General features: G+C 45.2%; 1 protein-coding gene across 16 annotated transcripts in view; it reads right to left on the reverse strand.

Moving 5' to 3' along the window:
• Window positions 1–25,975, reverse strand: part of EYA4 (EYA transcriptional coactivator and phosphatase 4) — a 614,551-nt gene that overhangs the window by 83,311 nt on the left and 505,265 nt on the right. For all 16 annotated transcript variants that reach the window (XM_069235264.1, XM_069235265.1, XM_069235270.1 and 13 more), the window contains one exon: window positions 1,208–1,281. In XM_069235264.1, coding sequence (XP_069091365.1) covers window positions 1,208–1,281 — 74 coding nt within the window. The remainder of the gene's footprint in view (window positions 1–1,207; window positions 1,282–25,975) is intronic.

Consider the following 25,975-nt stretch of genomic DNA (forward strand, 5'->3'; position numbering starts at 1 on the left):
AGAAAAAAAGGACAAATGAGACAGTAAAACCTTTTGGGATTACGTAATTGGTCATAAATAGACTACATTCTAAAATACCTTAATGGGTTAAGGCACCTGCTGTAGAAATCTTTGTGAACCTAGCAGGTTCCAGGGTATACTAGCAGTAACATAGGTGTAGTGGGTAGGCTCTGGCTGGAGAGATCTGTGTTCAGACTAGTCACAGGTCTGAGTCATCATAAAATACCATAGTGGGTTAATGTGCCTGCTGCATAGCACAACATATCTTAAATACAGGTGATAGATTTGTATTTTATGTAGATATCACTGTGGATTAGTACTTTAGTTACATAGATCTGTGTGTTGTCTATAGGTAACAAGTTACAATTCTCTGTTATAGCTTAGTGAATTATGAACTGGCAACAAGGAGCAACATGCAAACTGCACGGCTTAAGTATAGAATCTTACTGTTTTTTCCTCAACCTTGCAATATTACAAGGTTTCTAAAAATGGTTCCTCTTAGTAGTAATAAACATGTATTAGTAAATTCTTCATCAGTGGTTAACAGTGTAATTACACATATAGACAGATACATTTGATGTTCTTACAGTGCAAACATACGTCTTATGCATATGGCTTGGAAAAGTAAAAAACCTGCCTCCAAATCATAGTTCACCTCTTAAGCACTTGTGAAGTGAACCAAGCCGAATATTTTTGTCTCTAGGGTCTCTAGGGTCTAGGGCATTGCCACCAAAGTGGTAGCCTCTGGCTAGCTGCCAGCTAGGACGAGCAGGACAGGATTAAAAGAAGAGCTGACGGGCTGGTAAGTAAGGCATGTTGTTATCCCTGCTAGAAGTTCTACAAGAGACGTTCTTCATTAGCTGCAGGCCTGCAGGCCGCTGCTCCAGAATCAAAAAGCAACGTGCAGGTGCTGCAGAATGTGTCCCAGTGTCAGCAAACTCTACAGGGGCACATTTCACTGGGGCTGGATCCAGTTCAGCAACTGCTGATGGATCCTTCAGTATTCCAGCATTGGCGGAAACAATAATTACAGGATGTTACCGTGCCCAATTGTGCAAAGACACTGTCTACATTCTTGCATACTAAGCATCTGGCAGAGTCCTTTCAGAAAAGTTTCCTGCTGATACTTTCTAATGAATAAATGACCGCAGATAACCTTATAACAAAAAGATCTTTTTTTACCGATGCTACATTCGCCTTTATGTACCTGTTGCGAACCACTGAAGTTTGTTGAATTGGAGTTGTTTGCGTAGATACCAGACGCTGGGGTGAAACTAGAACCTGTGGAAAAAGATATGCTGGTTAAGTGCCAAAACTACCAGTAAAAACATGTACATATATACAGTCATTTACTGCAGCAAAAAACACATTCTTCCACTATTTCAATTACATTTAAGAGTTGGTTACTAACCCCACCAACTAAGGACAGAATAATTTCTGGTTAGACCAAAGCGTCCAGGGCACATTCAGAAAGACTTGATAAAACATGTGGGCACTGCACAAATTACGTTTATAGACTTGCACAGGTTAACCTTTCCTGCAAATTCAAATATGTAAGTGACTTGTGCACGTAGTAAATGCAAGGATGAGATGCACAGTTACGTAGAAATAACATTCATCCACTCTGGGCCTGTTTTACTTAGTTTACATGTGTCTGAGGTAAGGAATTATATGGAATTTCCAAATGTTATAAACGTTTCTATATTGCCCTTAAATTAAACATTTTCTAATGCATGGCACCCTTTCTTATCTCCAGCATCCACTTTGTACACAACCTTACCAGCTCCAGTTAAGACCAAATTAAGTTTCTTGGATGTTTGCAAAGTATGCTCTTAAAAGTTTGTGAATCCCCCTAAAATGTACCACTTTATGGAAATTAACCATTTTGCAGTGTCTTTAATTGCCATTGACCTTGTGACTGCTTTTTGATATGCGCACTTTGCCACCTTCAGTATTGATTTATGTATGTTATATATGTCTGGAATAAATTAATACATTGTGTACGTTTTGCCTGTTCGTGAATCCTATGTAATCACTGCAGGCATACGTTGTTACACATTTTCTGAAATAAATCGATTTTCTGAGACCAAAAATCTTTTTGAGATCCCTGACTTCACATTCCTAATTTAATTATTATATCATTGCACACTGATACTATTAGGAGTGTATACTATCAGGACACAACTTCTTGCCGCTATGATAATATTCATTTAAAGACAAACCAGAAGCACATATGTGAAAGTTGCGAGAGTGAGTCCATGGTATTCGGACGAGAGACAAATTTTAAAGAATTTTATATATTTGTCTAGTGTGAAATAGTCCAGTCTGCAGTGTGTAGATGACATTCACTTGGTCTTTCTGGAGACATATGGCTTTTTATTGAATTAAATTTTTATTTTCTGCCCTCATAGCAATAATGGTGCTTTTTAACTTAAAGGTTCTTGTTGGCTCCAGAGGTACTATTCAGAAAACTGACTAGGCTATATATATATATATATATATAGATCCAAAAAAGGGGAAACCACTGCACTCCGTTTCACCGAATAGCCAATATTTTATTCCAAGCCAGCAACAAACAACAAATGCGTTTCAACTCCAAAAGAGTCTTGTTCATGGTTCACCATTTACGTAACGAGGAGGAATGGTCTACCTCCTACCACTGGCACAGGCAGTCTGAGTGCATCGTGTCAAAATTGTGACCTTTTGTTTCGATGGATATATATATATTTAGATATATATATCTATATATATATATAGATATAGATATATATAGATGTATATTCATATATATCTCTATATATATACATATATTTTAATTTGTATACACATAGGCAAGCACTGTGAGCCTAATGTACAAAGAACATATTATTAAAAACGAGTTGCAACTTGTGCTCGGACTTTCTGTGGTAGCAAGCAATCTTATTTTGCGAACCTACCTAGGCATAAATAGGTTGGTTCACAAAATACAGAGTCGCAGGGGATCAAATACAAGCCTAATTAAAGCCTTTCCAATTAATATTCATTAGGCAAGTTGCCATTAGCGACCCCAGGAATGGCGGCCTTCAAGGCCGAGAAACCACCATGTGCATCATTGTGTTTAAATTAAGAAAACTTTTTGAAAAAAAAAAATACATATCTTTTTCCTCTAAGGTAACAGGACAGCTTTAAAAAAGTAAAAGCCTCCTGGACCACTACCTACTCTCTTTTAAACTGTTTCCAAAATTCATAAGAGGGAAGTGGTTCAAAGGAGACTCCTTACCCTTTGTGAATCAATTACCAATCCAACTTGGAATCACTGGTTTGGGACCAGGATTATGATCATAAACCCATCAGATTACGAAATCAGAAGTGTACCCACAACATGCTGCTTCTAAATAGATATTCATAATCCATTTCTAAACCCATTTGCTGGTTCAGATTTTTTTTTACACATCAGTAAATAGTTTTACTAAATGCAAAAATTCTTTATAATGGTTGCAAAACCTGTGATGTAGCGAGTCAGAGGGGTTGCGACTGTTAAAAGGTTTGGGACATAATCCATATTTTCTTGATACACTATCTAAATGCACACACGCTTGGGAGTTAAAAATGTAAAAATTCCTAGATTTTGTAAAGGAAAGTTTAAATTCTATCAAGGACACGGAGGCGAGGATTATGCTCAAATTTTCTTAGCCTTCAATACTTCCAGCAGCATTCAACAACAAACTACCTATCCCAAGAGCCCCTGGGAAGGAAGTATAGAACAAACAATACAGTAGAAAATCAAATATCTGAGCTACAGTCCATATAACCAAACGTCCACTGAGGCACTCCCTCTTTCTTGTGTGCGACCTGCAGAATCATTCGCCTTTACTGGAATCCATACCTGGTAAACACAAAAAACGGACATGAAGAATCTGTGATAACAGAAGAAAATAAAAGGCCTTAAACAACAAGTAGCATTACCATACTTCATAACTCTAAACTTGCACTTGTAGGCCAATGCAAACACATTATTTACCACAAGAATGCATATCTATATGCAATCAACAAAGTTTACTTAAGTGGAACAAAATGTTCCCCAATCTTTCGCTATAAAGAACACCTGATGCAGGGAGAGGGGAAAAACTGTGAAAACAGAAGGGTAGGAATAATCCTCAACTCCGTGTCCTAATAGAACTGAAACTTTCTTTTACAAAAGCTAGGAAATTTTACATTCTATATCAGGACCGGTGGCGAGGATTATGCTTGTTTAAAACTTGTCCACCACCAGACACACCATGTCCACCACTGGTTTAAAACAAAACCATTTAAACATGGAGTCTGAAGACCAGTCTGTGGCGTTAACGATATCCGCTAATCTTGCCCTCTAGCTTTTGAGGCCACTGCCCCTCTCACGGAATGGGTGCTTAAATGTGGCACATTGATGCCCGCCTCAAGCATGACCCAGCGAACGATGGTGGGGGAAGAGACAACCATGAAAGGTTTTATTAATGATATCAGAAATTGTATCTTGCCTGGTTGACAGAACTCCTCTGTCAGGTTTTCATATGCTTTAAGGCACCTCACCACATAAATCTTGGGATGGGAATCAAAGGCCGGGTAAGATATTGTTCATGTGTCTGCTTTAGTTCTTCTGGAAATAAGAAACGTGACCCCATGAGGATGAATACTCTACTTGAGATGTCCAGAGCTCTGACACCTTACGGCACGAAACCAAGCAGAGGAGCATCGCAAGCTTTGCAGACAATTCTTTGTGCAAAAGATATTCATTCATCTGGCAGGACTGGAAAAGATTCAGGACCACATTGATATCTCACAGAGTGGAATACCCAGATTCTGGAGGCAGGGACAACTGGATTCCTCTCAGCAGTTTACAGACAAAGGAATATTCCCTCACAGGATCCCCTTGCATCAGCCAATGCCCTGCAGAGTTAGCCGAGCGCTAAGTATTTATTATCCTGCATGCTAGGCCCTGAGACGCTAAAGATGCCAGGAAATTCAGGATTGGAAAAATGTTACACCCCATGGGAACTTCTTGGCATTGAACACACCAACGCACCCGTCTGGCTCACGCTGACATATAACATTTGGAAGTCCCTTCTGCCCAGGCCTTAGCCAACATACTTCCAGTTTCCTGTGAAGGGCCCGGGACTCGCCATCTTTCCTGATAATCCTCCAAGCCATGAGGAGTAGACAGCCCTGGAGAACTAGCAGATGGCATTGGCTGAGGGGATTCCGAAGAATATCTGGCGTAAGGGGAAGACGGACTGGAAAATCCAAAGAAAGTTCCAGAAGAACTGGAAACCATGTTTGCGATCTCCATATCGGGGTGATCAGCACTACCTCAGCTTGCTGTCTCCTCAACTGGGCAGACAGTCTTATTACCATGGCGAAGGGAGGAGAAGCGTATCCCTTCTCCTTCCACCAGTCTTGTAGGAATGTCTCCGTCACAAGCGCGAGGGGGTTTGGCTCCAAACTGAAATATCTTGGAACTTAATGATCCAGACAGGAAGCAAAGAAGTCTACTGAGAAAGGGTCCCAGTGTTTTTGCAGCAGAGCGAAGAACCAGGGATCCAGTTGCCAAAAACTAATTTCTGGCCATTCCCATGAGCACCAGCTGCAATTTGGTTGGACACTCACTGGAGATGTTTTGCTGTAACCAATACCTAGTTGCTGAGGCAATACGTCCAAAATTCTATGGCAAGGTTCACTAGGACCTTCGATTTGGAACACCCAAGATGATTTATGTAGTGGACAGTTGAGACGTTGTCCATCTTCAAAAGCACGCAGCAGTTTCCTTTCTACTTGGTCCAGCATTTGACTGCAAAGGAGCCCGACATAAGCTCCAAGAAACTGATGTGAAGAGACTGTTCTTCTGCCAACCATTTTCCTCCTGTGAACGACTCTCAACACTGGGCACTCTATCTAGATTTGCTGGCATCTGATTTGATAATGAGATCTGATGTAAGGAGGTCGAGGGTCATGAGAGCGTCTTTTTCAACTCTCTGCAGATTTTTGTTATTTTCCAGGAAGGCAAACTGAGGGTTCTGTCCACTGAGATTATGACAAAACCTAGGAAGGTGATCTGTCTGGAAGGAACCAAGACTGATCTCTTGATGTTGATGAGGAAGCCCAAACTCTCCAAGAGATCGATTGTGAGTTGGAATTAATCTCTTAAATTGGATGGGCACTGGTGCATTAGAAAGACGTTGTCCAGGTAAATAATCAGGCAAAGCCCTTGAGCCTTCAGGTGTTTGACCACCGGTTTCAAGACCTTGTTGAAACACCAAGAGTTTTGAACTCGAAGATGGATCCTCGCCACTTGAATTGTAAGAAGTGTTGATGAGGGGGAAAGACAGGGACCGTCAAATACACGTCCCTGCGGTTTAAGTGCACCATCTTATCGTTCGGGTGCATAAAGTCCTTGAGGAGGTGAATCCTCTCCATTTTGAAATGGTTGTGTATTAGCCAGTCACTGAAGTCCCGCAGATTGATGACTAGGCATTGTCTGCCATCCCGCTTCTCTACCAGGAAGATACTGCTTAAAATACCCCGGAGATGGAGCAAAAATGGGGTTATAGCATCCCTGCGGAGCGAATCCTCTAAGGCTCCGAAAACATTAAGGGATGTTGATATTGCGCTTAAGGGCAGTTGAGGCAGGTCTAAATATTGACCAGGAATTGGAGTACTTTTTGGGAGATTACTATTTGACCAAAACATGACCGATATTGCTTATCTAACGTGATTTATTATACCTAATTCTCTTTTGTGAAAGTTGAATGGAACAAATGCACGTACCCTAAAAATTTCCCTGTCTGCTTATTTTAAATGAATTCCTTCCCACTTGGTTTAGTTTTCCACAAGTGTGGCATGTACTCCTTGTCAGATATTCTGCAATGGTTTTTTTTGCTAAATATCAATACCATATTACTCTTTTGTTTAGGGTAACTGAAATACAAGGATACATATGTCAGGAAATTTGTAGTCTATATTATTTTTCAGAATATGCATTTCCTGTTAAATATCTTGCTCCAAGTAGTTCTAAATAAGGCTACCACTGCTCTTATACGAAAATACTATACATAGCAGGTCCTAGGAGAAATCCCCCTACAAATAAGGAATGGTCTGTTAGATTGCGCACCTTGTGTTATTTTGGAGGTTTTAAGTACATTACAAGTGAGCCTACCACCATTCTTTTAATATAGGTGTTGTTTTTTCAAAGATGGCAGCCATACAAGCAAGTTGGGCTCAGAGACGTGCTCGACCTTCACACGTTACGTGTAGTCCTTCTTCTCCCAGACACCTTTTGATGGGAGATAATGGCGCTCATTTATTATGCCAGATCGAAGAGCACTCGCTAGGGAGAGGATCAGAGATTTTCACGCTATGTCATATGATATGAGTTTATCGTTCTGACTGTATTACATGGTCAAATAGAGATATGGAGTTATCTGATGAAGTATCATTAGGCTTATTGTTTGTCCAATATTTATTTCATTACAGGGAGGAAAGTCCATGAAGTTGAGTATTCTGGACGTATATTGAATGTTTTCACTTTGATATCTTGATTTGAGTGATGCAATTAGAAAGAAGGCTATTCCGGGTAGAAATGTGACCAGTAACTAAGGTAGGGAACTCACTGAGTTCACATGTCAGGTATATGGTGGACAACTGGTTTTACAGACTGATTCCACTTTGTCATATAGGAAGTTGATTGTCTGAATTGGATATCAGACAGGTATTGTTTTAGTTGTATGTTTTTGAGGAGAGCACGGGCATGCGTTTTTGCTCCTTTTTTTCACATAAGATTTACTTGTTTGTCTTGTCACGCTTGTGTGAGATTGGATATGTGTGGTGTGGTTTTGCTATTTTATCACGTTATCGTTGGGTCCCAAATTAAGCATGAAACATAGTATATTGTTTGTGCTTACTAAATGGTAGGGTTTATTATTATAACAAATTGGTGCATTTGTTTCTTCTACGCTACTTATGTGGATTCATGTGCTAATGATCTCTACTTTGAAAAAGTGCATGGGTTTCCAACCGTACTTCTTACGATGTCATGAAATTACACACAATCACAAATGATTGGTGGGAAATGTACATACGTATATTTTATATTGTAGTACAACAGCAGATATTCTTTCTTACTTTTAGCCTTGATGAAGTCATCCGGGACAATCCCAGATGACGAAACACGAGTTGGCAGAAAATGAAGGCTAAAAGAATAGGCCAATCTGGCCAAGAATAAATCATCAACAAATATCTTTGTCACTGTGTTACAACTCTATACTGTGTGGTCTTGCATATTTCTTAAATGTGCCCTAAAACTCATATGCCCCTATTAAGGGGGCCTAGAGATATGTTCAGGAGGACTGTGCAGAAGGAGGTCACCTGCAACAGGCGTCGTTCCAAAGGTTCTATGGTAGACGCTACTGCCTAATAGATGGAGGCATCCATTGACTGGCAGTATGCTTCATCTGTGTGGAGGACCAACATGGTCTCCTCCTCAATGTATTCCCCATCTTCCTCGGAGTGCATGCTTGCCAGTATAAGATACCTCCCACTAGTTAACCTGCAAGGAGTTTAGCGATTACGGAAGCCCATATAAATGGAGGGGTAGAAAGACCGTCAACTTTCCTAGGCCTTGGAGGCAATGCTTAAAGTGGTATCATACCAGGAATGTTTGTCTATGCAGAGCACTCATTTGAATGCCGGTCAGATTTGGGCTGTGTACCCTTTGAATTCAAGAGGGCAATTACTGCCTGGGCCAAGCGGCAGAGCATGCTACATGCACATGAAGGATAAGATGAAGGGACTGCTCCAGTTCCCTGTGTCTACAGACCCAGGTCGGGTGTCTGCCACTCGTCCTTTTAACCAATACGGACCCTGTCAGATAAGGGCATCTGGCTTCCAGGTGGTATAGGCGGCTTGGTGGCAAGAGGGCTGCAAGCCAAAGAGCAGTCGTTCCAACAGTACTTTTCTGCAGAAGCTTACGTCCTACAATTAAGTGAAGCACCAAGTGTGCCCATCTCCCACCCTCTAGTGGTCCACGGTCCCAGACAACCTGAGAAAAACTGCAGTGAACGGAGCAGATTACTCCAGCGCCCCTGCTGTGAATGCTGTTTGAGTAAAACAAAAAAACAGGCTAGCACCATTAACAAGCACTTATTAATCGAATGACAACAAATTAAGAGCACTTATCTCTGCTGGAAGCAGGAAAGAAAGAAAAATGACTCGGGAGAAGCTTGGTTATATGAACTGTAGCTCAGCTATTTGATTGGCTACGGTTTTGTTTGTTCTATACATCCTTCCCATGAGCTCTTGGGAAAAATGTAGTTTGTTGTTTAATGCTGCTGGAAGAATTAAAGGATAAGAAAGTTGGAGCATACTCCTCGCCTCCGGTCCTGATACAGAATCACGTTTTTTAAAACTATCATAAGCCCCATATTCCCTGCACCACACAAGATGTTTGAAGTCAACAATAAGGTCACAAAAACATTTACACACTAAAGTTAATCTTTGTTGTGAAAAAAAAACAGCAATTTATAAGGGGAAATGACAAATATAGTGACTCAAAGAATGTAAACTTTAATTTTGAACATAAAATTTCGTAAACATGCACAGATTAAAACAAGAAAACATTAAAGTATTCCCTAAAACAAAATAATATTAAAGTGCTCAAATTAACAAAAATATCATTAAAACTTCAGTATCTACCTATCCCAATATCAACAATTAAAAAAGTACTAATAAATAATCCAAATTAATTGAACCACCACTAATCCATTTTTGGGTTCCGGAATAGTGTGCTGCTTGCCAAAAAGTGCTTCAATGCCCCATCAGGGGTAGTAAGCGATCATAAATACAATTACAATTAAATACAGCCAATGGTATTTATTTTCAAATATTTAAACAATCTGATCTTTTGACTTTAGATAGAAAGAATCATGGAAGACAACAATTAAAAAATAATCTCAACTAATTTCCTCAAAATAGGTAAAGCCCATCTTGTCCCAAGTTCATGGTAGAATGCTTGGAACAAAAAGTGCACTGCAATCTGAAGACGGATATAGGGCCTCATTACGCATGGTGGCTGTATGACCGCCGCCAAAGCAGTGGTCCCACTGTTTTGGCAGCGGTCTGACTGCTACATTATGACCATGGCAGTTGCACCACAGTCGAACCCCCAGCAACGCCAGCTTCCCTCCACTGGCAGAACTGGTGGTCCTAATCCACCAGGGCAGAGCTGCATGCAGCACCGCCCTGGGGATTACAACTCCCCTCTCTGCCAGCTTTTACATGGCGGTTGCATCGCCATGTAAAAGCTGGCGGAGACAGGGGGTCCCATGGGTGCCCTTGCTCTTGGCATGGGCAGTGCAGGGGCCCCCATAGACAGCCCGGTCATGCTTTTCACTGTCTGCAGACAGTGAAAAGCGCAACGGGTTCTGTTGCACCCTATGCACGGCAACATTGCTGTCGGCTCAATTATGAGCTGGCGTCAATGTTGTGGGCTGTTCCTCGCTGGGCCAGCAGGCGGAAACAAAGCTTCTGTCAGCTGACCCAGCTGGGAACTCGTAATGGGGCCCGCGAGAAGGTGGCCACAGTGGCAGCAACCTGACTGCAGGAGTTTGGTGGGCGACCTTTTCCGCCCACCAAACTTGTAATGACCCCCACTGTCTCAGAAACATTTTGGCTGAGCTTCAACACTGGAACTAATCATTCACCTTGAAGCTTCTGCAATTATGAAGAAAAGGCTGAATCTGAGGTGGATCAAATGTGACAGACCCTACATTCCTACACATGTAACAAGTAGACCTCCGGACCAATTGAATAACAAATTTATGGTACATAGAATTCTACTAATAGAGAGTTCATTTACCGGCCTAAAAAATGTACCAGTTGCTCCAAAGTCTACAGCTGTAAATGCAGGAAAAATGATGGGAACCTAGTAGGGGTGAGTGAGTACACCCAAAACTATAATAAAATTAGGAGTTTCCATATGACACTGTGGAAAGCAGGAGTAAGTATATTTTCGGGATGGGAATAATTAGGGAAGAACCCAATGTTTAACAGGAAAGAAACATTTTCCATATGGAACACGTCTTAGATATTATTTGCTTGTGCATAATTTTCTACCAATTAAAAATCTGGATTACTGAAATTTTGCACAGGTGAATACTACTGAACATGTTATGCTGCAATCCAGGACTACTCCTGGAACTGATTGTAAATCCCATAATATCTGGAAATTGGCTACAAATCTGGAAGCACATTTACAACATTTTTCCCACTTTGTAAAATGAGCCCCACATTTTGCAGTTATTCATCTTGCACTGCATCTACATCTCAGATGTTCAAACTTGATGTCACTTACAATATGTGCAAATGAAAGCAAAACTACACTCTGGGGCAAGTGCTAATAACATGATGAAATAAGCACTGCTAATAGAATGATGTTGTGCATCTGCTGCTATTTCAAGGGCATGTCTGTATCACAGGAGCAGGTGAAGTGGGTGCAGTTTGTTTGCAAGGTTTATCAAACTACCTGCTTAATCGGCTACCAAACTCATTGGTTTCCTGGCTAAAAGTCTACATCTGCAATAGCACAACTTCCCAATGTTAACAACTCTGCATACACTGCTTAAATTTCAGTGGTTGCCCTTCAAGGGTATCACTGAACAAGTCCTGTATATGAAAGGCTCACTGTTTATTTGTGAAATGATTAGCCTGTTTCCCTCAACTTATCAAGCTTAGTAAATACCATGCTGCTCAAGATTCCGCGATTTCTCATGCCTCACGTCCTTATTCCATGAAATTGGAAAGTTCTCCACAAACAATCTGCATAATTCAGGACATGCTATTTAAGACATGATTGCTCTCAATTAAAGACCCTTGCACTTTTCCTATGCATTCCCATATCAAATCAGTCTCTTTCCAAAGAACACACTTCGGGGCGTGGTCTGGCCATGCAAGAAGATGGCTGCTTAAACAAAAAGCTCTATGCGCCAAATTAGTGCAGCAGAGGCCGATGGAGTGAATCCAGCCGTGGGGGCATTGGCACTTATCACCACCCCCCATGTAGCGGGGAATGGCCACGATCGTAACTCAGTGCACAGTGTACAGCCGAACGCCCACCAGCCGACACCACTGCAGTAGCAGCTGCTGCAGGCAACGCGATCTAGGTCTGAAGGAGCAGCCTAAAGTAACAATGCTGCCCACCAGCATCCAGCCTGACTGACGTGCCATTTCCCCCCCAGTGCTGAGCGCCATCTGGGGGGCAGCACCTTTCCATCCCAGCAGCTCTTCCTCCAGAACACACCCGCCGATGAACAGAGGGGTCAGCAAGGGAACGTGTGAAGTAAACATGACCCCCCCAGGCCTGCTGCCAACTTATTGGACTCTTTTTTGCGGACGCATGCTGAGATCCAGTTTGGGGAGCCTGAAACCATAACCGTCACACCATGCAACGGCCTACTGAGGTTACCGGCTCATGCCAGTCCTGCCAGGTGTGCGCTCCAGCTCCTAAAATCCCCCACTCCGCTTGCGACTCTAACCCCTCCAGCCCTTGGGATACAGGGCCGGCCCACACACAGACTTTCTCCCTCTCTCTGCCCAAACTGGCTTGACTGTGTGGCGACCAGGAGAACCTCAACCACCTACACGCCCATAGTCAGCCCCGGAAGGCCTTTTTCCACAACACAGCCCTCCTTGGCGGCCCAGCTTTGCCCTTAGCCACCAGACTACAAACTGCAGGGCCCCATCACTGATCCTGCTCCCAGGGCTGAATCCCTCATTGGATCCTCTCTTGCTGGGCCCCCTCTGAGGTGTTGAGGCCCCTGCCGTGCCAACACTGGGCCCTCCTCCCCCACCCGAGTGATCTTCTTGCTGCCCTTTCCCGAGAGGAGGGAGCGACAGCCTCTAGTTATCTGGCCATCCCCTCCGACCCCCTGGGAGAAGTAGGGCGAACCTAGAACTTCTGTGCCTAGAACACCTACCAACTATTGGATGGACCTTCCTCCACCCAAACGATCCTGTCGCTGTCAGACTCTTGGCATTGAGGACATCCCGGGCACATATCTACGGGGCCCTGCAAGGGAGCTCTCGCGCTCCGCCCTGCATCCACTCTTTTTCACATTTCACCTTGGATCCTCCCATATTTGGCCTGTTTAAGCCTGCCCATATGGGATGATGAAGGACAGCAGATCCAGGGACTTTCTGGCCCCGTATGCCCTACGCCACTTCATGGAAGACCTTGCCACCCATACCATGGACCATACGACCTCCCCGGACTGCCTGTTAGACTCCTGCCCTCTGCCCTCCTTCCCCCTTACAACAGCGCCAGGAGGTCAGTGGTGCTCTGAGGGGAGCCATAATAGGGGCAGAGTCATGGCGTGACCGCCCCACTCTCAGGATGACAGAGCTCTGGCCCTCAAGGCGGTGGCAGCTATCACCCAAGACCAGGGCTGCAACAAATCCTGATCCCCGTTGAAGCCTCCCCAGCCTGAAGACTGAGACACAACTCCTGGTACTGTCATGCCACCCCACCCCAACCAGCCTTGTACTAAATTGTGCTCACCTGGACACGATTCTTTGAAACCCTGGCTTCCTGCCGGCTAACGAATGAGTATTTCACTTGTACCTGCATGTTTTTCTCTGAGGCTACCTATGTTGTCAAATGTTATTGCATGTCACCCAATGGCTACAATGTATCTTTACAAATTATTGCAAATGTTACAAATGTTCCACAATATTCTCGGTTGCACTGTTCTCCCTTGCTGCAAGTATGCATGCTTATGCACCGCTCTGTGAGGATTGTTGATGTTTACCCCCACTGTGGCTGTCAATGCCACAAGCCACATTTAATGCATGATCTGCATGGCTGCACCTGCAGCCCGGAGAATGCCCTTAGCACCATCGTCCTAGGCTTCCCTCCCTCACACCATATATCCGGTAACCTATTAACTGCTACTTCTCACAAGGCCTTGCAGTCCCCTTTGTCGCCCGCTATCCTGACTTCACTATCTGTCCATGAACGACAGAGGTGACTGTCCAAAATAGACCATCTACTGCACACTGATGGACCCCTCCTGCCCCCCGACAAGACACTATTGCCCATTACCATTGGGTCAAAATACAGGATACATTCCGGCATGACGCAGATCCACAAACCCCCGGCAACCTGCTGCTAATCCCATCCTTGTAACTCGGCGAGTATGTATCTCCCGAACCCTCAGTGCGCCGCCCTCGGCACACTGGTGCTGCAACCTTAGACCCGCGGTTAACAGATTTAGGCGTTCCTCGCAGCCCACTTCTGGCCCAGAGTCGGTTTATACTCCATACCACAGCACTGGGCAGTTCTGCCTGTATTACACACTGTATCCCTCCCCTCACCTGACCTCATCTTTTCCCCCATTCTTCCTCTCTCCCCCCCACACACCTCACTCACACCACCACCACTCCCTTGCATTAGAAGTCCTGTGACCATCTGCCATCCGCTAACCTACACATCAGCCTGATGTCAACCAACCTGTGTGCGCCTAGCCCTTCTTACAAACCATCTCCTAAAACATCAATGGTCTACTGCACTACATAAAGTGCAAAAAAGTGCTTTCTTACATGCAGTCCAAAAGAGTGGATGTGACTCTACTGCAAGAGACCCATCTCTCACATTCAGAGTCTGAAAAACTGTGACAGGGTTCGGTGGGACGAGCGCTTCACAGCAGCTGTCCATAGGCGACTGCACCCGGGTCCAGCTTCCTCAGGGAATGCAGCTCTGCAATTCTCATTTGAAAGTCCCTACCTGTCACTGTCCTCAAGTCCTGGTCTGACCCGGACAGTTGCTACGTCTTTGCAAAACTAAAGCTCGGGAACCGGACGATGTCTGTCGGCTCGGTCTATGCTCCCTCAGGCCCAAACATTCATTCTTCCTACAACTCAATTGCCTCCTTACGGAAATTGATGCCTCTCACCTTCTCATCGGTGGTGCCTGGAACCGCACTAGACCTCTAGATACTGGAAACAACGCAGACAGAGCTCTCCTAAACAACGTGATCTCTGACCACAGCCTGTTGGATCACTGGCAGCTCTCACACCCAGCAGGTAGGAAATACACCTTCTTATCCACAGTACACGGTACCCAATCCAGGCTGGACTACTTCCTGCTTTCCCACCGGACGGTGGCCCTCCCCCGGGAATCACAGATCCTGGAAGCAGCATTGTCTGAATACTTCCCAGTCTTGCTAGCTCTGGACCTAGGCTTAGTCTCCCCAGGCCGAAAGCTGTGGGGCCTGAGCGTGGCATGCTATGGCACCCCTCAAGGCAAAAAAAAACAACTCTGCTCCCACAACTCCTCATACTTTACTGACAGCAAAGGCTCTGCTTCTTCCCACAGGGTCCTATGGGCAGCTTCAAAGGCCACCAAACGCGTACAACTAATGAGAGACGCAGCCCTAGATAATCAGAGACTGTCAGCCCAACAAAAAGACCTAGAGGCAGGCCTTGCGACCCTTGCCCACCTCTACACTGTGAGCCCCCCCTCCCCCGACTGGAGAAGGCTTGCATGGACTGCAACTCCCTGTTCACCACGAAGGCCGAATACATACTCCAGAGGCTCTAGGGCTGCCACTATGAAGATGGTGAGAAAGTGGGACGTCTCCTGGCAGTACAGCTGCGACAACAGGAAGCGGCACTTGCTATTCCCGTCATACGCTCCAGGGACGGCTCGTTACTCCCACTCCCACACGATATAGTCAACAAATTTGCCAGTTTCTACTGGACGCTTTAAGCACTGGAGGTTTCAACAGACCCTACCCCACTTGGAGGCCTTTTCCGACAGCATCCACCTTCCTATACTCAATGATTCCGGCAGAGCTCGGTTGGACAGTGGGGATTAGCAAAATGGAAATTGAGCAAGCCATTTCCAGCCTCCCCTACCATACCAGAAGGACCACAGGAAAGATGGCACCCATGCAGAGTTTTTATAAATGGACAGATGGGGATGTAGTCAACACCTTTTACGATGTCTTACGCGCAACCAAACGTCAGGCTCCCTCAGTTCCATCTCTAACAAGAAGGTGACAGCAGTTGTCCCAAAGCAAGGAAAGGATCCTCTCCTCTGTGGCAGCTATATGCTCAACAACTCAATGGGGATATCAAAATCTTCGCTGGTGTCCTCGCAGCCTGCCTTCGCAAGGTGATCCCGACCATGGTATACTACACACAGGTGGGTTTTGTTCCCGGTCGCTCGTCAAGGAACCACCTACGCCACCTCGCACATACTCTCTGGGTTGCCAGAGATCTTCTGGGCGACTCTCTTGCCTTCTCTCTGGACGCTGAGAAGGCATTTGACTGAATAAATTGGGACTATCTCTTTGTGACCCTGCAACGGTTTGGCCTGGAGAAAGGAGTCATCTACAGGGTTTGCTGGCTTTATGACTCCCCCACGGCCCAGGGCAACTGTGGCGTCTTCCTGTCAAAACCATTCCCGAGCTGATGCGGGACCCGGCAGGGCTTCCTGCGGTCACCCTTGCTGTTCCTTTTAAAAATGGAACCCCTTGCGGCTTCCATACGCCAATCCCTGCTACTCTCGCGTGCCCCTTTACCAGAAGGGTCCTCTAAGGTATAGGTGTGCATGGATGGCATGCTACTCACCCTCATAGAGCTTCTGCAATCCCTCCTGGCTCTGCTGGACAGCACTGTTGGCTTTGCGGCGCCCTCAGGGTACCAGATATACTGGGACAAAACTCCACCTCTCTCACGAACGACATATGCGGCAATAGCTGAATACCCCTTTCGTTGGAATGCACTGTATACCTGGGGTCTAGATAAACAGGGCATAGAACGCATGATAACGGACAGCAAAGATCCCTTGCTAGCCCGCATTAAACTCAGCTTTGATAAATGGCCCCACCCTAGACTATCTAAGTGGGGGAGAGCACAGACTGTCCGAATTGTGACCCTGCCAACGTTCACCTATGTACTAGGCATGCTGCCCTTACTGGTCTCATTGACCTCCTGAGATCAGTGGATGCAGGCATCTGCTCTTTTGTTTGGGGGTCTAACCACTCTCGCCTGGCCCAGTCTAAACTCCTGGCACACCGCTCGTGCAATGGTATGTGTCTTCCCTCTGTTGAACATTATGGCCTTGCCCAGGACCTATCTCAACTGCCTTATACGCTCCCTGGGACACCAGGTCCGCCCATGTGGGTTACGCCAGAGAGCTCACTCGTGGCGTGTAGGAAAGGCCTACAACCAATCTACAGGCATGGGGAGCCTAGATGCACCCCACCAACCCAAACATACAAGCCATGCTGAAGTCCTGGTAACGAGCCTGCCATCTTTTTGACGCAAACCCACTTCTTCATGAACGTGCCATTATGGGGGAACTCGGCCCTCGGCATCACTGGAACGGTTCTGCACTAGGGCAAGGGAGGATCAGCGGGCATTATTAGCCTGCATCAGGTCCAAGATGGAGGTGCTCTCAAACCATTCAGAACACTCCGGGAGGAATTTGAACTACCACCCGACAACAGGAACGGAGACATCTTCAACTCCAGCACTGCCTCTGGCACTGCCTGGGCCCACGACCCTGGGCCCGCGACCCCTCCTGCCTACCCAGTAATAACCTATCTTAGGGTATGGGGCTGGTTCCATGGAGTCATGTCCGGGTTGTACAGTCTAATAAGCCGGCATCTCTTCCCCTGCCCCCTCCTCACTAACCTCTGCACTAAATGGCAGACCCAGCTGCAAATTAACTAGGAGGAGGAAGACTGGGCTACCTCCCAGAAGTGCTTGACTGAGGGACAAGGGAGGCTCGTCTGAAGTTTTACCTCTTCAAGACGTTGCACGACTGGTTTTTGACCCCGTGAGGCTGTGTGCGATGGAACGCTACCCTACTCCTCCTACTGACGTTGCCAAAAAGACTACTGCAACCTACTGCAAATCCTCTGCGACTGCCCCCTCAATCCAGCGTCCCACGCACCCTGCTCTTTCTGCACGACACAAGGAACATCCCAGACCTTTCCCATCCCGAACGCTGGCTCCAGCATACGGCCCTTTCCACCTCAAAAACATGTATCTGCCGCCACTGGCACTCCCTCACAGCCCCTACCACTGAGGAATGGCTTGTGGCAATGTACCAGAAGGTCTCCCATGAGCGAATCATCTATGCTCTCCACGACAGAGCAGAAGTCTTTTTCGAACATGCTCGCCCTTCCTCCAGGCCCTGTCCCCAGTCTCCTCCTATTAGCACTATGTCCTGGATCATGAACGTGACTCCTACTTGCCCCCCCCCATCACCACCCCCTCGCCCCCCTCTCCCCATCCCATCCACAGTGCCAGCCCCCTACTTCCCCAGATACCCCACGAAATACCTCTTAGCCAAACATCTACCCAGTATAACTCACACTGCACACACCAGGCAGACGCGCATCTCCTGCCTGCATTTTGTCAATGAAGATATACCGTGATGTTGTGATAGGCAAAGCCTTGTCTTGTTTCCTTCCTGGTCTCCTGGTTCTCCCTTGTTTTACTGTATTGCTATGTACTGATTCATTCTGTTTTTTCAATAAAACAAATGTGAAACAAAGAACACGTCACATTACCAAGTATTTAATCCCATTACTCTCACTACAAATGTATGGCAATTTTATATCCTAGAGTGACAAACAAGAAAAACGAAGTTATAAAACAACAGCTGAAGATATTGTCCAAAACAGCGCACGAGTAACGAGCACAAAGACAAGTGATTATCTGCCACAGAATCATTTAGCTACTATGTCCGCCCCCTTGTAAGGGTTGTTCCTCAAGATATATTTACTTGATAATTGAGCTATTTACTTTGATGATACTCTTCTCTGCTAGTGGTATGCCAGACGGAACAGTCATTTACACTGCACTGTTGATAGATTATTGACAACTGTTCTGCTGTCATTCTCTAAGTGTTGCCAAAAGACATCCAAATCTGTTAGTACAAACTTTGCACAGCAGACCATGAAAAATACTTAGAACAAGTACTTTCTTGTGTGGAAACACACATTCAGTCAATCACACACAATGGCTTATGTAAGCAGCAAAATACCGTAATTCGGGCAACTTTGACTCTTGCAGGCTTTTATCAAAATTCCCATGGAGATTTTGGCTCGCTACATTTTATCCTGCTCCTCACTGTTACCAGTAACTGTGACTCCCAGGTTTGTAGCACACAACTCCTTATCCACTAAATTATCAAGCATAATCTGCCTTCTTCGATCACTGCTTTTTATACTTGTGTCACAATTCAAACCCAGATAATGTACAACTATCTTGAGTAGAACAAAACTCCTTATCTTTTGAATATCCTCCAAGTGCCAGGCAGGATGGATCCAGAGAATTTTTCAGCAGCACTCCTGTGCACTAGTAGGTGCTACTCTGCTGGCTATTTTTAACACCCGGGTAATGCAGGAGAGGAGCTGCATATAAGCACTATACATGTGCGCTGACGTCAGTTTCTTAGCTCATGCTTTTCTGCACCATAAAGATGTGGGACTTAAAACAGTTGTTGGTGACAGTCTGCTGATCTCTAACTTGGAACCTTTTTAGATGTTGAAGAGTCAACTCCACAGAAAGGGTAGGTGGGAGGGCAGTGAGTTATGTGTGCTTAGAGAGAATATCAACCAGAAAGAGCATACTATAGGTAAGGAACTTGGTCTCCTGATGGAAACTTATACCCCAAGATTCCTCATATTTTGAATAGATACCAAAGCTCTACCTCCCAAAATGGAGGGTCTAAAGAGTAGGTTCAAAACAAAAAGTCCCACAGAACCAAGCAGGTGAAGTGTGCTTTCTGACAGATCTGGCTCTCAAGGCAGTAGTGCTTCATAAACGTGCATACTGATGCTCAATTTGCAGTCTGTCAGCTATCAAGGACAGGTGACAAAGCTTTTGTAGTGGCCTTGGCTATGGCAGAAGGGGCTCTCAGCCCCTCAGGGGGCTTGTCCTTGCAAAGGACTACCTACCTCAACAGGATCCTCTTCTGCACAGCCTTCCCTTTCTTCATTTTAGAAAGGGAAAGAAGAAAGTAAAGGCCCACAAATAAATGATCACCTAGTCGACTCACCAATATAAAAACTATGGGGTCCAACTGGTGGAGCCTCGTCTCTTTGGAACTGTGAAAAGAAGTAAAGAATGCTGGCAGAGGGATTTACTGTACACCGTGGAAGGGAGCCACAACCTTTGATAAGAAGACTGTCTGAGTCTACCAATAACTCTGGAAAGATGGTGATGTAGGGCAGTTCTACTGAAAGGGGCTGTAGTTCACCTACTTGATCAGATGACATAATCAAAATAAGGAAAATTGCTTTCAGGATCAGGAATGCTGCAAGCTACTATTGTTAGGCTCAAAGGGTGTAAAAGCGTGTACACATGAGATATTTCAGGGCCACGTTAATGTCCCACTGGGGCATCACTAACAGGGTGGGAGCCACAAATTAACTTCTACAGTGCCCACTGCAAGGTCGTTTTTGGATAAAGATAGAACAAACAACAAAATATCTGAAAGGTCAACTTGTAAGCGGTCAACGTCTCCCACACCATACCAGGGAACAAATTGGACTCAGCACAGATAGATTTCGTGGAAAGCCATCTAGCAGTGAGGATGGCATTACTACTTAGGTCAGCATTTCAAATCGAGTCAACTGTTGCTGGTCAATCTCCATGCATGGAGGTGTAAGTTGATGAGTTTTGGATAGAGGACCATACTCTGTTGCTGAGTCAGGAGGTGCTCTTGAAGCAATGGCCTAATTGAAGGACATATGCTCATGCCCAGGAGTTCCAGGTACCACACTCGCCAGGCCCATCCAAGGCAATTAGGATGACTTGGGCTTAGTCATTCTTCATCTTCTTCAGAACAGGAATGCTATCACTGGGAAGAAGTACAGGAATGGTTTGTTCCCTTCAAGCAATTATGTGTCTCACTGCTCACATGGAACCTCCAAACTGCATGTTCTCAGCAGTTACAAACAGACCTAACCAGGAAGTTCCCTACTGTTCAAATTTGTGCCACGTTCTTGGTGTACACATCACTCTTAATCAGCCAGACGACATCTGCTCAGTTAATCCGCTCTGGTATTCTGGGTTCTTATACAAGTTGTCGGCTATTAGAAGGAGGCTCTTCTTCTCAAGCCACCTGCAGGGACATAAAGTTCTTATCTCAGGACCCAACTCTGCCCTGCTTGCTGCAGTACCACATGGTGGCTATGTTGACCATGAGGACATGCACCACCCTCCCACTGACAGATTACAGAAAAGCCTCCAGGGCCAAATCAGTGGCCTGCAGCCCGGTAGACTGACAGCTAGAGACCTGAGTACTCTAGATTTCACCTCTCCTAAATTACCCTTGCCCATCTCAGTAGTGTCCATCACCACTGTGAGCTCTGGATGGGGAAAGTTAGAGAGGTGTGCTCCAGGACAAATTGGGAATGAACAGACACCACAACAAATCATGGGCTGTCCCCCTTGAAACCTGGATGGAGTCGGAGAGGCACCATTGATAATGGGCCCTCTGTATTTTAAGGTTCCACTTAAGTGCATTGTCAATCTGGAGTTGCTGACAAGGAGGAAGCATGATGTCAAGAAGCCACAGAGCCATTCTTGTTGAGATTCAGAACTGAATCTGAAACTTCTGGGTTATAGCCTGGATGTTTCAGACTCATTGCTGTACAGAAAAAGCCTGGAACACCACTGTGCCAAGAATCACCCCAATGAATCAGAGTCTTTGTGTGGGGCGCAGGTGGGAATTCAGTTGTTGAATGTGAACCCCAATGAAGTCAGGTGTTTTTCCATCATCCGGATGAGGTCCACAAATTACTGCATGGAACCAGCCTTTAGCAGCCAGTCACTGAATAACAGCAATAAAACCTCCGAAGATGGACTGTGACCACAACAATCACATTTCTGAAAACATGAGGGGCCAGGGTAATGGTGTAAGGAAGCAAGGAAACAAAGTGTTCCTGGCCCACCTTGAACCGCAGATAATGCCTGTGGGACTGCAGGACGCATGAGTGTCCTGCAAGACCAAGGATGCTATCCAGTATCTTGGGTCCAGAGCAGAGAGAATCCGAGAAACCTTAACTTTTTAAATTTGCCCTGCCACAGAAAGGCATTCAACAGGCAGAAATTCACAATAGACCTAGCGCCCCAACCTTTTTTAGGAGGCAAACTAGGGTGAAAAGCATTTCAATGGCACACTCTGGGAGTAAAAAATGTACCTCTTGCATTAGGATTGTCAAGAGTTCCTCCAGAGTACGTTCGGACAGGAGAGAGACATGGGGCAGGGAGGAAATAAAGTAATTGGCACTGCCCTCTGAATAATCTGTAAGACCTACTTGTCTGTTATAATGGATCTCAAACCGGGAAAGAAATGCTGCATGCTGCTTCCCACCAGCCTGACAAGGGCTGTTAAGGACAAACGAAAGCAGCTCGATCACTGCTACTGTGGGGGAGTGGCTGAGTTGGATGACTGTTGACCCTGCTGCGGTGTCTGCCAGTACCACGTCTGTGACCCTGGAGGACTAGACAGTCTGCTGTACTACCAGTCAGGAAGGTTGACACTTCCTATAAGCTTGCCTCCTGGAATGGCAACGGAATATCCTGAATTGGTGGGTCAACTGTTTCAATAGCATCAACAACCCCCAATTTGTGTGCTGTTTCTCGCCTGTCTTTAAATGTTTACTTGCAGAGTCAACTTTTTCTCCAAAGACTCTAGAGCCATCAAAGGGCATTTCTATTAGGTATGCCTACACATTGACAAAAAATCCGGTCAATCTCCTCCATGTGTGTCATCGAAGCTCAACACTACTGCCAACAGCCCAGCCCAGGAAATCAGTAGCATCTAGGCCTGAGCTGCTAACCTATTTCACTGCATCCTGCTCATCACTGATTTTTAAGCCAGGGAGGTTGTAAGGTATTTCAGGACCGTCAGGGTGTTCTCGCTGGCCATGTCGCACAAGGCATGTTTATATCAGCCAAACAGGCAGACAGCGTTTATGGATCGCTGAGCCAAATTGGCAGAAAAAAACATTAGTTTATCAGAAGCATCAATCTATATGGATTCTTTCTCTCTCGATTCTCTGGGTCTGAAATGAGTGAAAATTAACCTTATTGGTTGAAGATTGCACAATACGTTTTTCCAGGGTCAAGTGCTTGGTGAGAAAATCAAAACACCAAGAACAGGCCTATGTAACCTGGTTAGTAGTAGTAAAGGCTTCAATGTCACAGGGCGAGCTTGGAGAATCTCTGTCAGAACAGTTGTCTTAGTTTCAATGGAGAAGAATTACAATTTATGTACCTCAGTTGTCCTCCACTGATGTCATGAGAGAAATTCTGTTCAGAGAGGAGGGGGCAGGGTCATGTTATAAGACTTCACCAGTATAATGAGGAATAAGCAAGCTGCCCTTCTCCCCATCATCACTGGATGCTCCCTGCTCTGGCACGGTATCACAGTCAAAGCCAAAAAAAAAAAGAGTGGAGTCTCTGCTGATAGTGGTGTCTTGGGAAAGGGGTTAGATTAGAATCAGGTGGCATGACAACTGGTTACACCTTAGACATTTTTTAGTGCCACACAGAGGGAGCTCAGGCTGATATCAGTTGAGGGTCCGAAATGGGAGCCAGATTTGGATCACTGACCGTTGCTGGTGGAGCATGCAACTGCATTAGTGTACCAGAAATCAAAAGGACAATGGTGCTGCTGTGCAGCTTCTACTGGAGGCGGCCCAGGCCTGGCAAAGGGTCACAAAGGGGCAGATGCCATCGGGAAACACACACTGGTGGTAATCCAAAAGTGCGTCCCTGTGACTCTGTAGTGCTTGAAGGCGTGCCAGAAGTAGCCAGAAGCACACCAAAGATTTTAGCATGGCCTCCATCTGCTGTAGGGTTGGTGACTGCTCATGGAACTGGCCCATGTTGGATCCGGATGAGAAATCTGTTCCTTAGCTGGATACCTCAAATGTGGCTTTAATGTTCATCCCCTTGCACTTTCTCTTTGGAGCCAGAGTAGTGGGATCGGGTTGAATCCAACTTTCCTTTCTTGTGCTCACGTTTGGACTTTAATGTAGCTGACGATTTTGAGCGGAAGGTGGAGTGGTTGCAGGAACGGTCTTGTGACCCAGTCAGGCAGGTCCTGTGAATTGGACCAGGAATAAGACTTGCTCAGTGTCTGCAAAATGTTCTTATGGTCAGAGATGTACAGCTTCACGTCCTGGTTCCAGATCTTCTACAGGTACATAAGGGCACACTGGCCACACAACTTAAGAGTTTTGATCAGAGTCCACACACTAAAGACAATGCCCATGAGTCTCGTCTGCTTGTGGCAGTCTTTGCTTTGGCAAAAGCTTTGTGGATTGGCACCAGTATCTGTGGTTGCAGACGTATGCTACAAAGCATGGACTTATTTTTCCTAAACTATAGAAAAATATATCTTGGAGCTATCCTTTGGTCATGCTTTGCCCTGTTATATCTTAAGTAAAAAGAACTCAAAATAATGACTACCCAACCTTTTCCAGTTAATGGTTATTCATTTTACTTTGTTGTGGTCACGTTTGAAAAGCACTTTCAAAGTACTGTTAAGGTCACTTCCTGTCAAGTATGTTATTTAGATGTTTCTATTGAGAAATAAAGGCAAATGACAATTGATCACATACAAAAGAACAGCATCACGTGGAAAAAGAATTTCCTCACTGTAAACAGTGCTCATCTGAGACAGCCACAAGGGAATGTAAGCTTCTATAGCACAAACAATATCTAAAGAGATGTTTTTTTGGTCAATGGGAATACCCAGTGTGCATTCACATACACTGGGTGTAGGGTCTCTTCTAAAGCATGCCACATACACCACTGATTCACATATTGTGACACTTTTTTTTTTTTTTTACACTTTTTACTTATTTCACTTCCGGTTTCTTAACTGTACATTTAAATAGAATACGAGGACGTGTGCACTATTTGACCTAGGAATGACATTTTCAGAATAGTGACAGTCATAAAAAATCCTCAAAACCTACAGTGCCTCAGGCCATTACAATCTTCTCAATGAAGAACTGAGACATCATAAGGACGTAGTCCCCTTATAACCCAAATCCACCAGATATGCCTCTCTCATTCATACTTTATTTGAAGCTTTCGCAAGCCAACAATAATCTAACAGAACAGGAAGGGTGCTTTCATACAAAACCAATCACATAGCATTCATGCAAGTGATTGGTCACAGTACCAATGCTAGTTTTCAGAGAAGGAGGTGATGAAAGCAAGTTAAAAACACTGGCCTATGGAGATGCTGCTGGGGCACTAGGGATACACGGTTGAGCTCTTACCCCCTTTCTCCTATATTTCATGTCTTTGTTTATCATTGTCCCCCTCGCTCTCTTGTTCATAGTCCTCAATGCCCCCTCACGAGTCATAGCACAACTTTTCTGTTACCACCTACAGCACTGCTCTGATATCCCGAACTGGACCGCTCTTCTGTCACTGGCAACTCCTATCATAATGGTCAATGCCTCCCTCAATTATGCACCTCACATGCCAGTGCCCTCCTTTTCCATCACTGACCACCATTCCCACTACTGACCCCTCTCTTGTCAGTGTCCATTTTCTCAGCAGTGTCCACCTTGACAGTGTCCTTTGTCCTATCTACATCCACCCACTTCTGTCGCTGACCACCTCACAGTTCACTGTTCATCTCTCTTGTCACGGCTTTCCTTGCAACCTATTCTGGACACTTTTCATTTCTATCATTAAGTGCCCACCTCTCCTGAACTTGTTCAACTTTTGTATCACTCTCCAACTCCTCCATGACTACAAACACCCTATGTCACTGAACCACTTTTCTCTCAATGCCCACCTCCCATCTGAGTCCAACTTTACTGTCACTGACAAACCCTTTCAAACAGGAAGCCACTCTGTCATTTCCCCTGCCCGCTATTACTGTCCAATTTCTTCTCCTAGTGGCTTCCTGTCCCTG

The sequence above is a fragment of the Pleurodeles waltl genome, chromosome 5 (assembly GCF_031143425.1).
Source record: "Pleurodeles waltl isolate 20211129_DDA chromosome 5, aPleWal1.hap1.20221129, whole genome shotgun sequence".
Taxonomy (NCBI): domain Eukaryota; kingdom Metazoa; phylum Chordata; class Amphibia; order Caudata; family Salamandridae; genus Pleurodeles; species Pleurodeles waltl.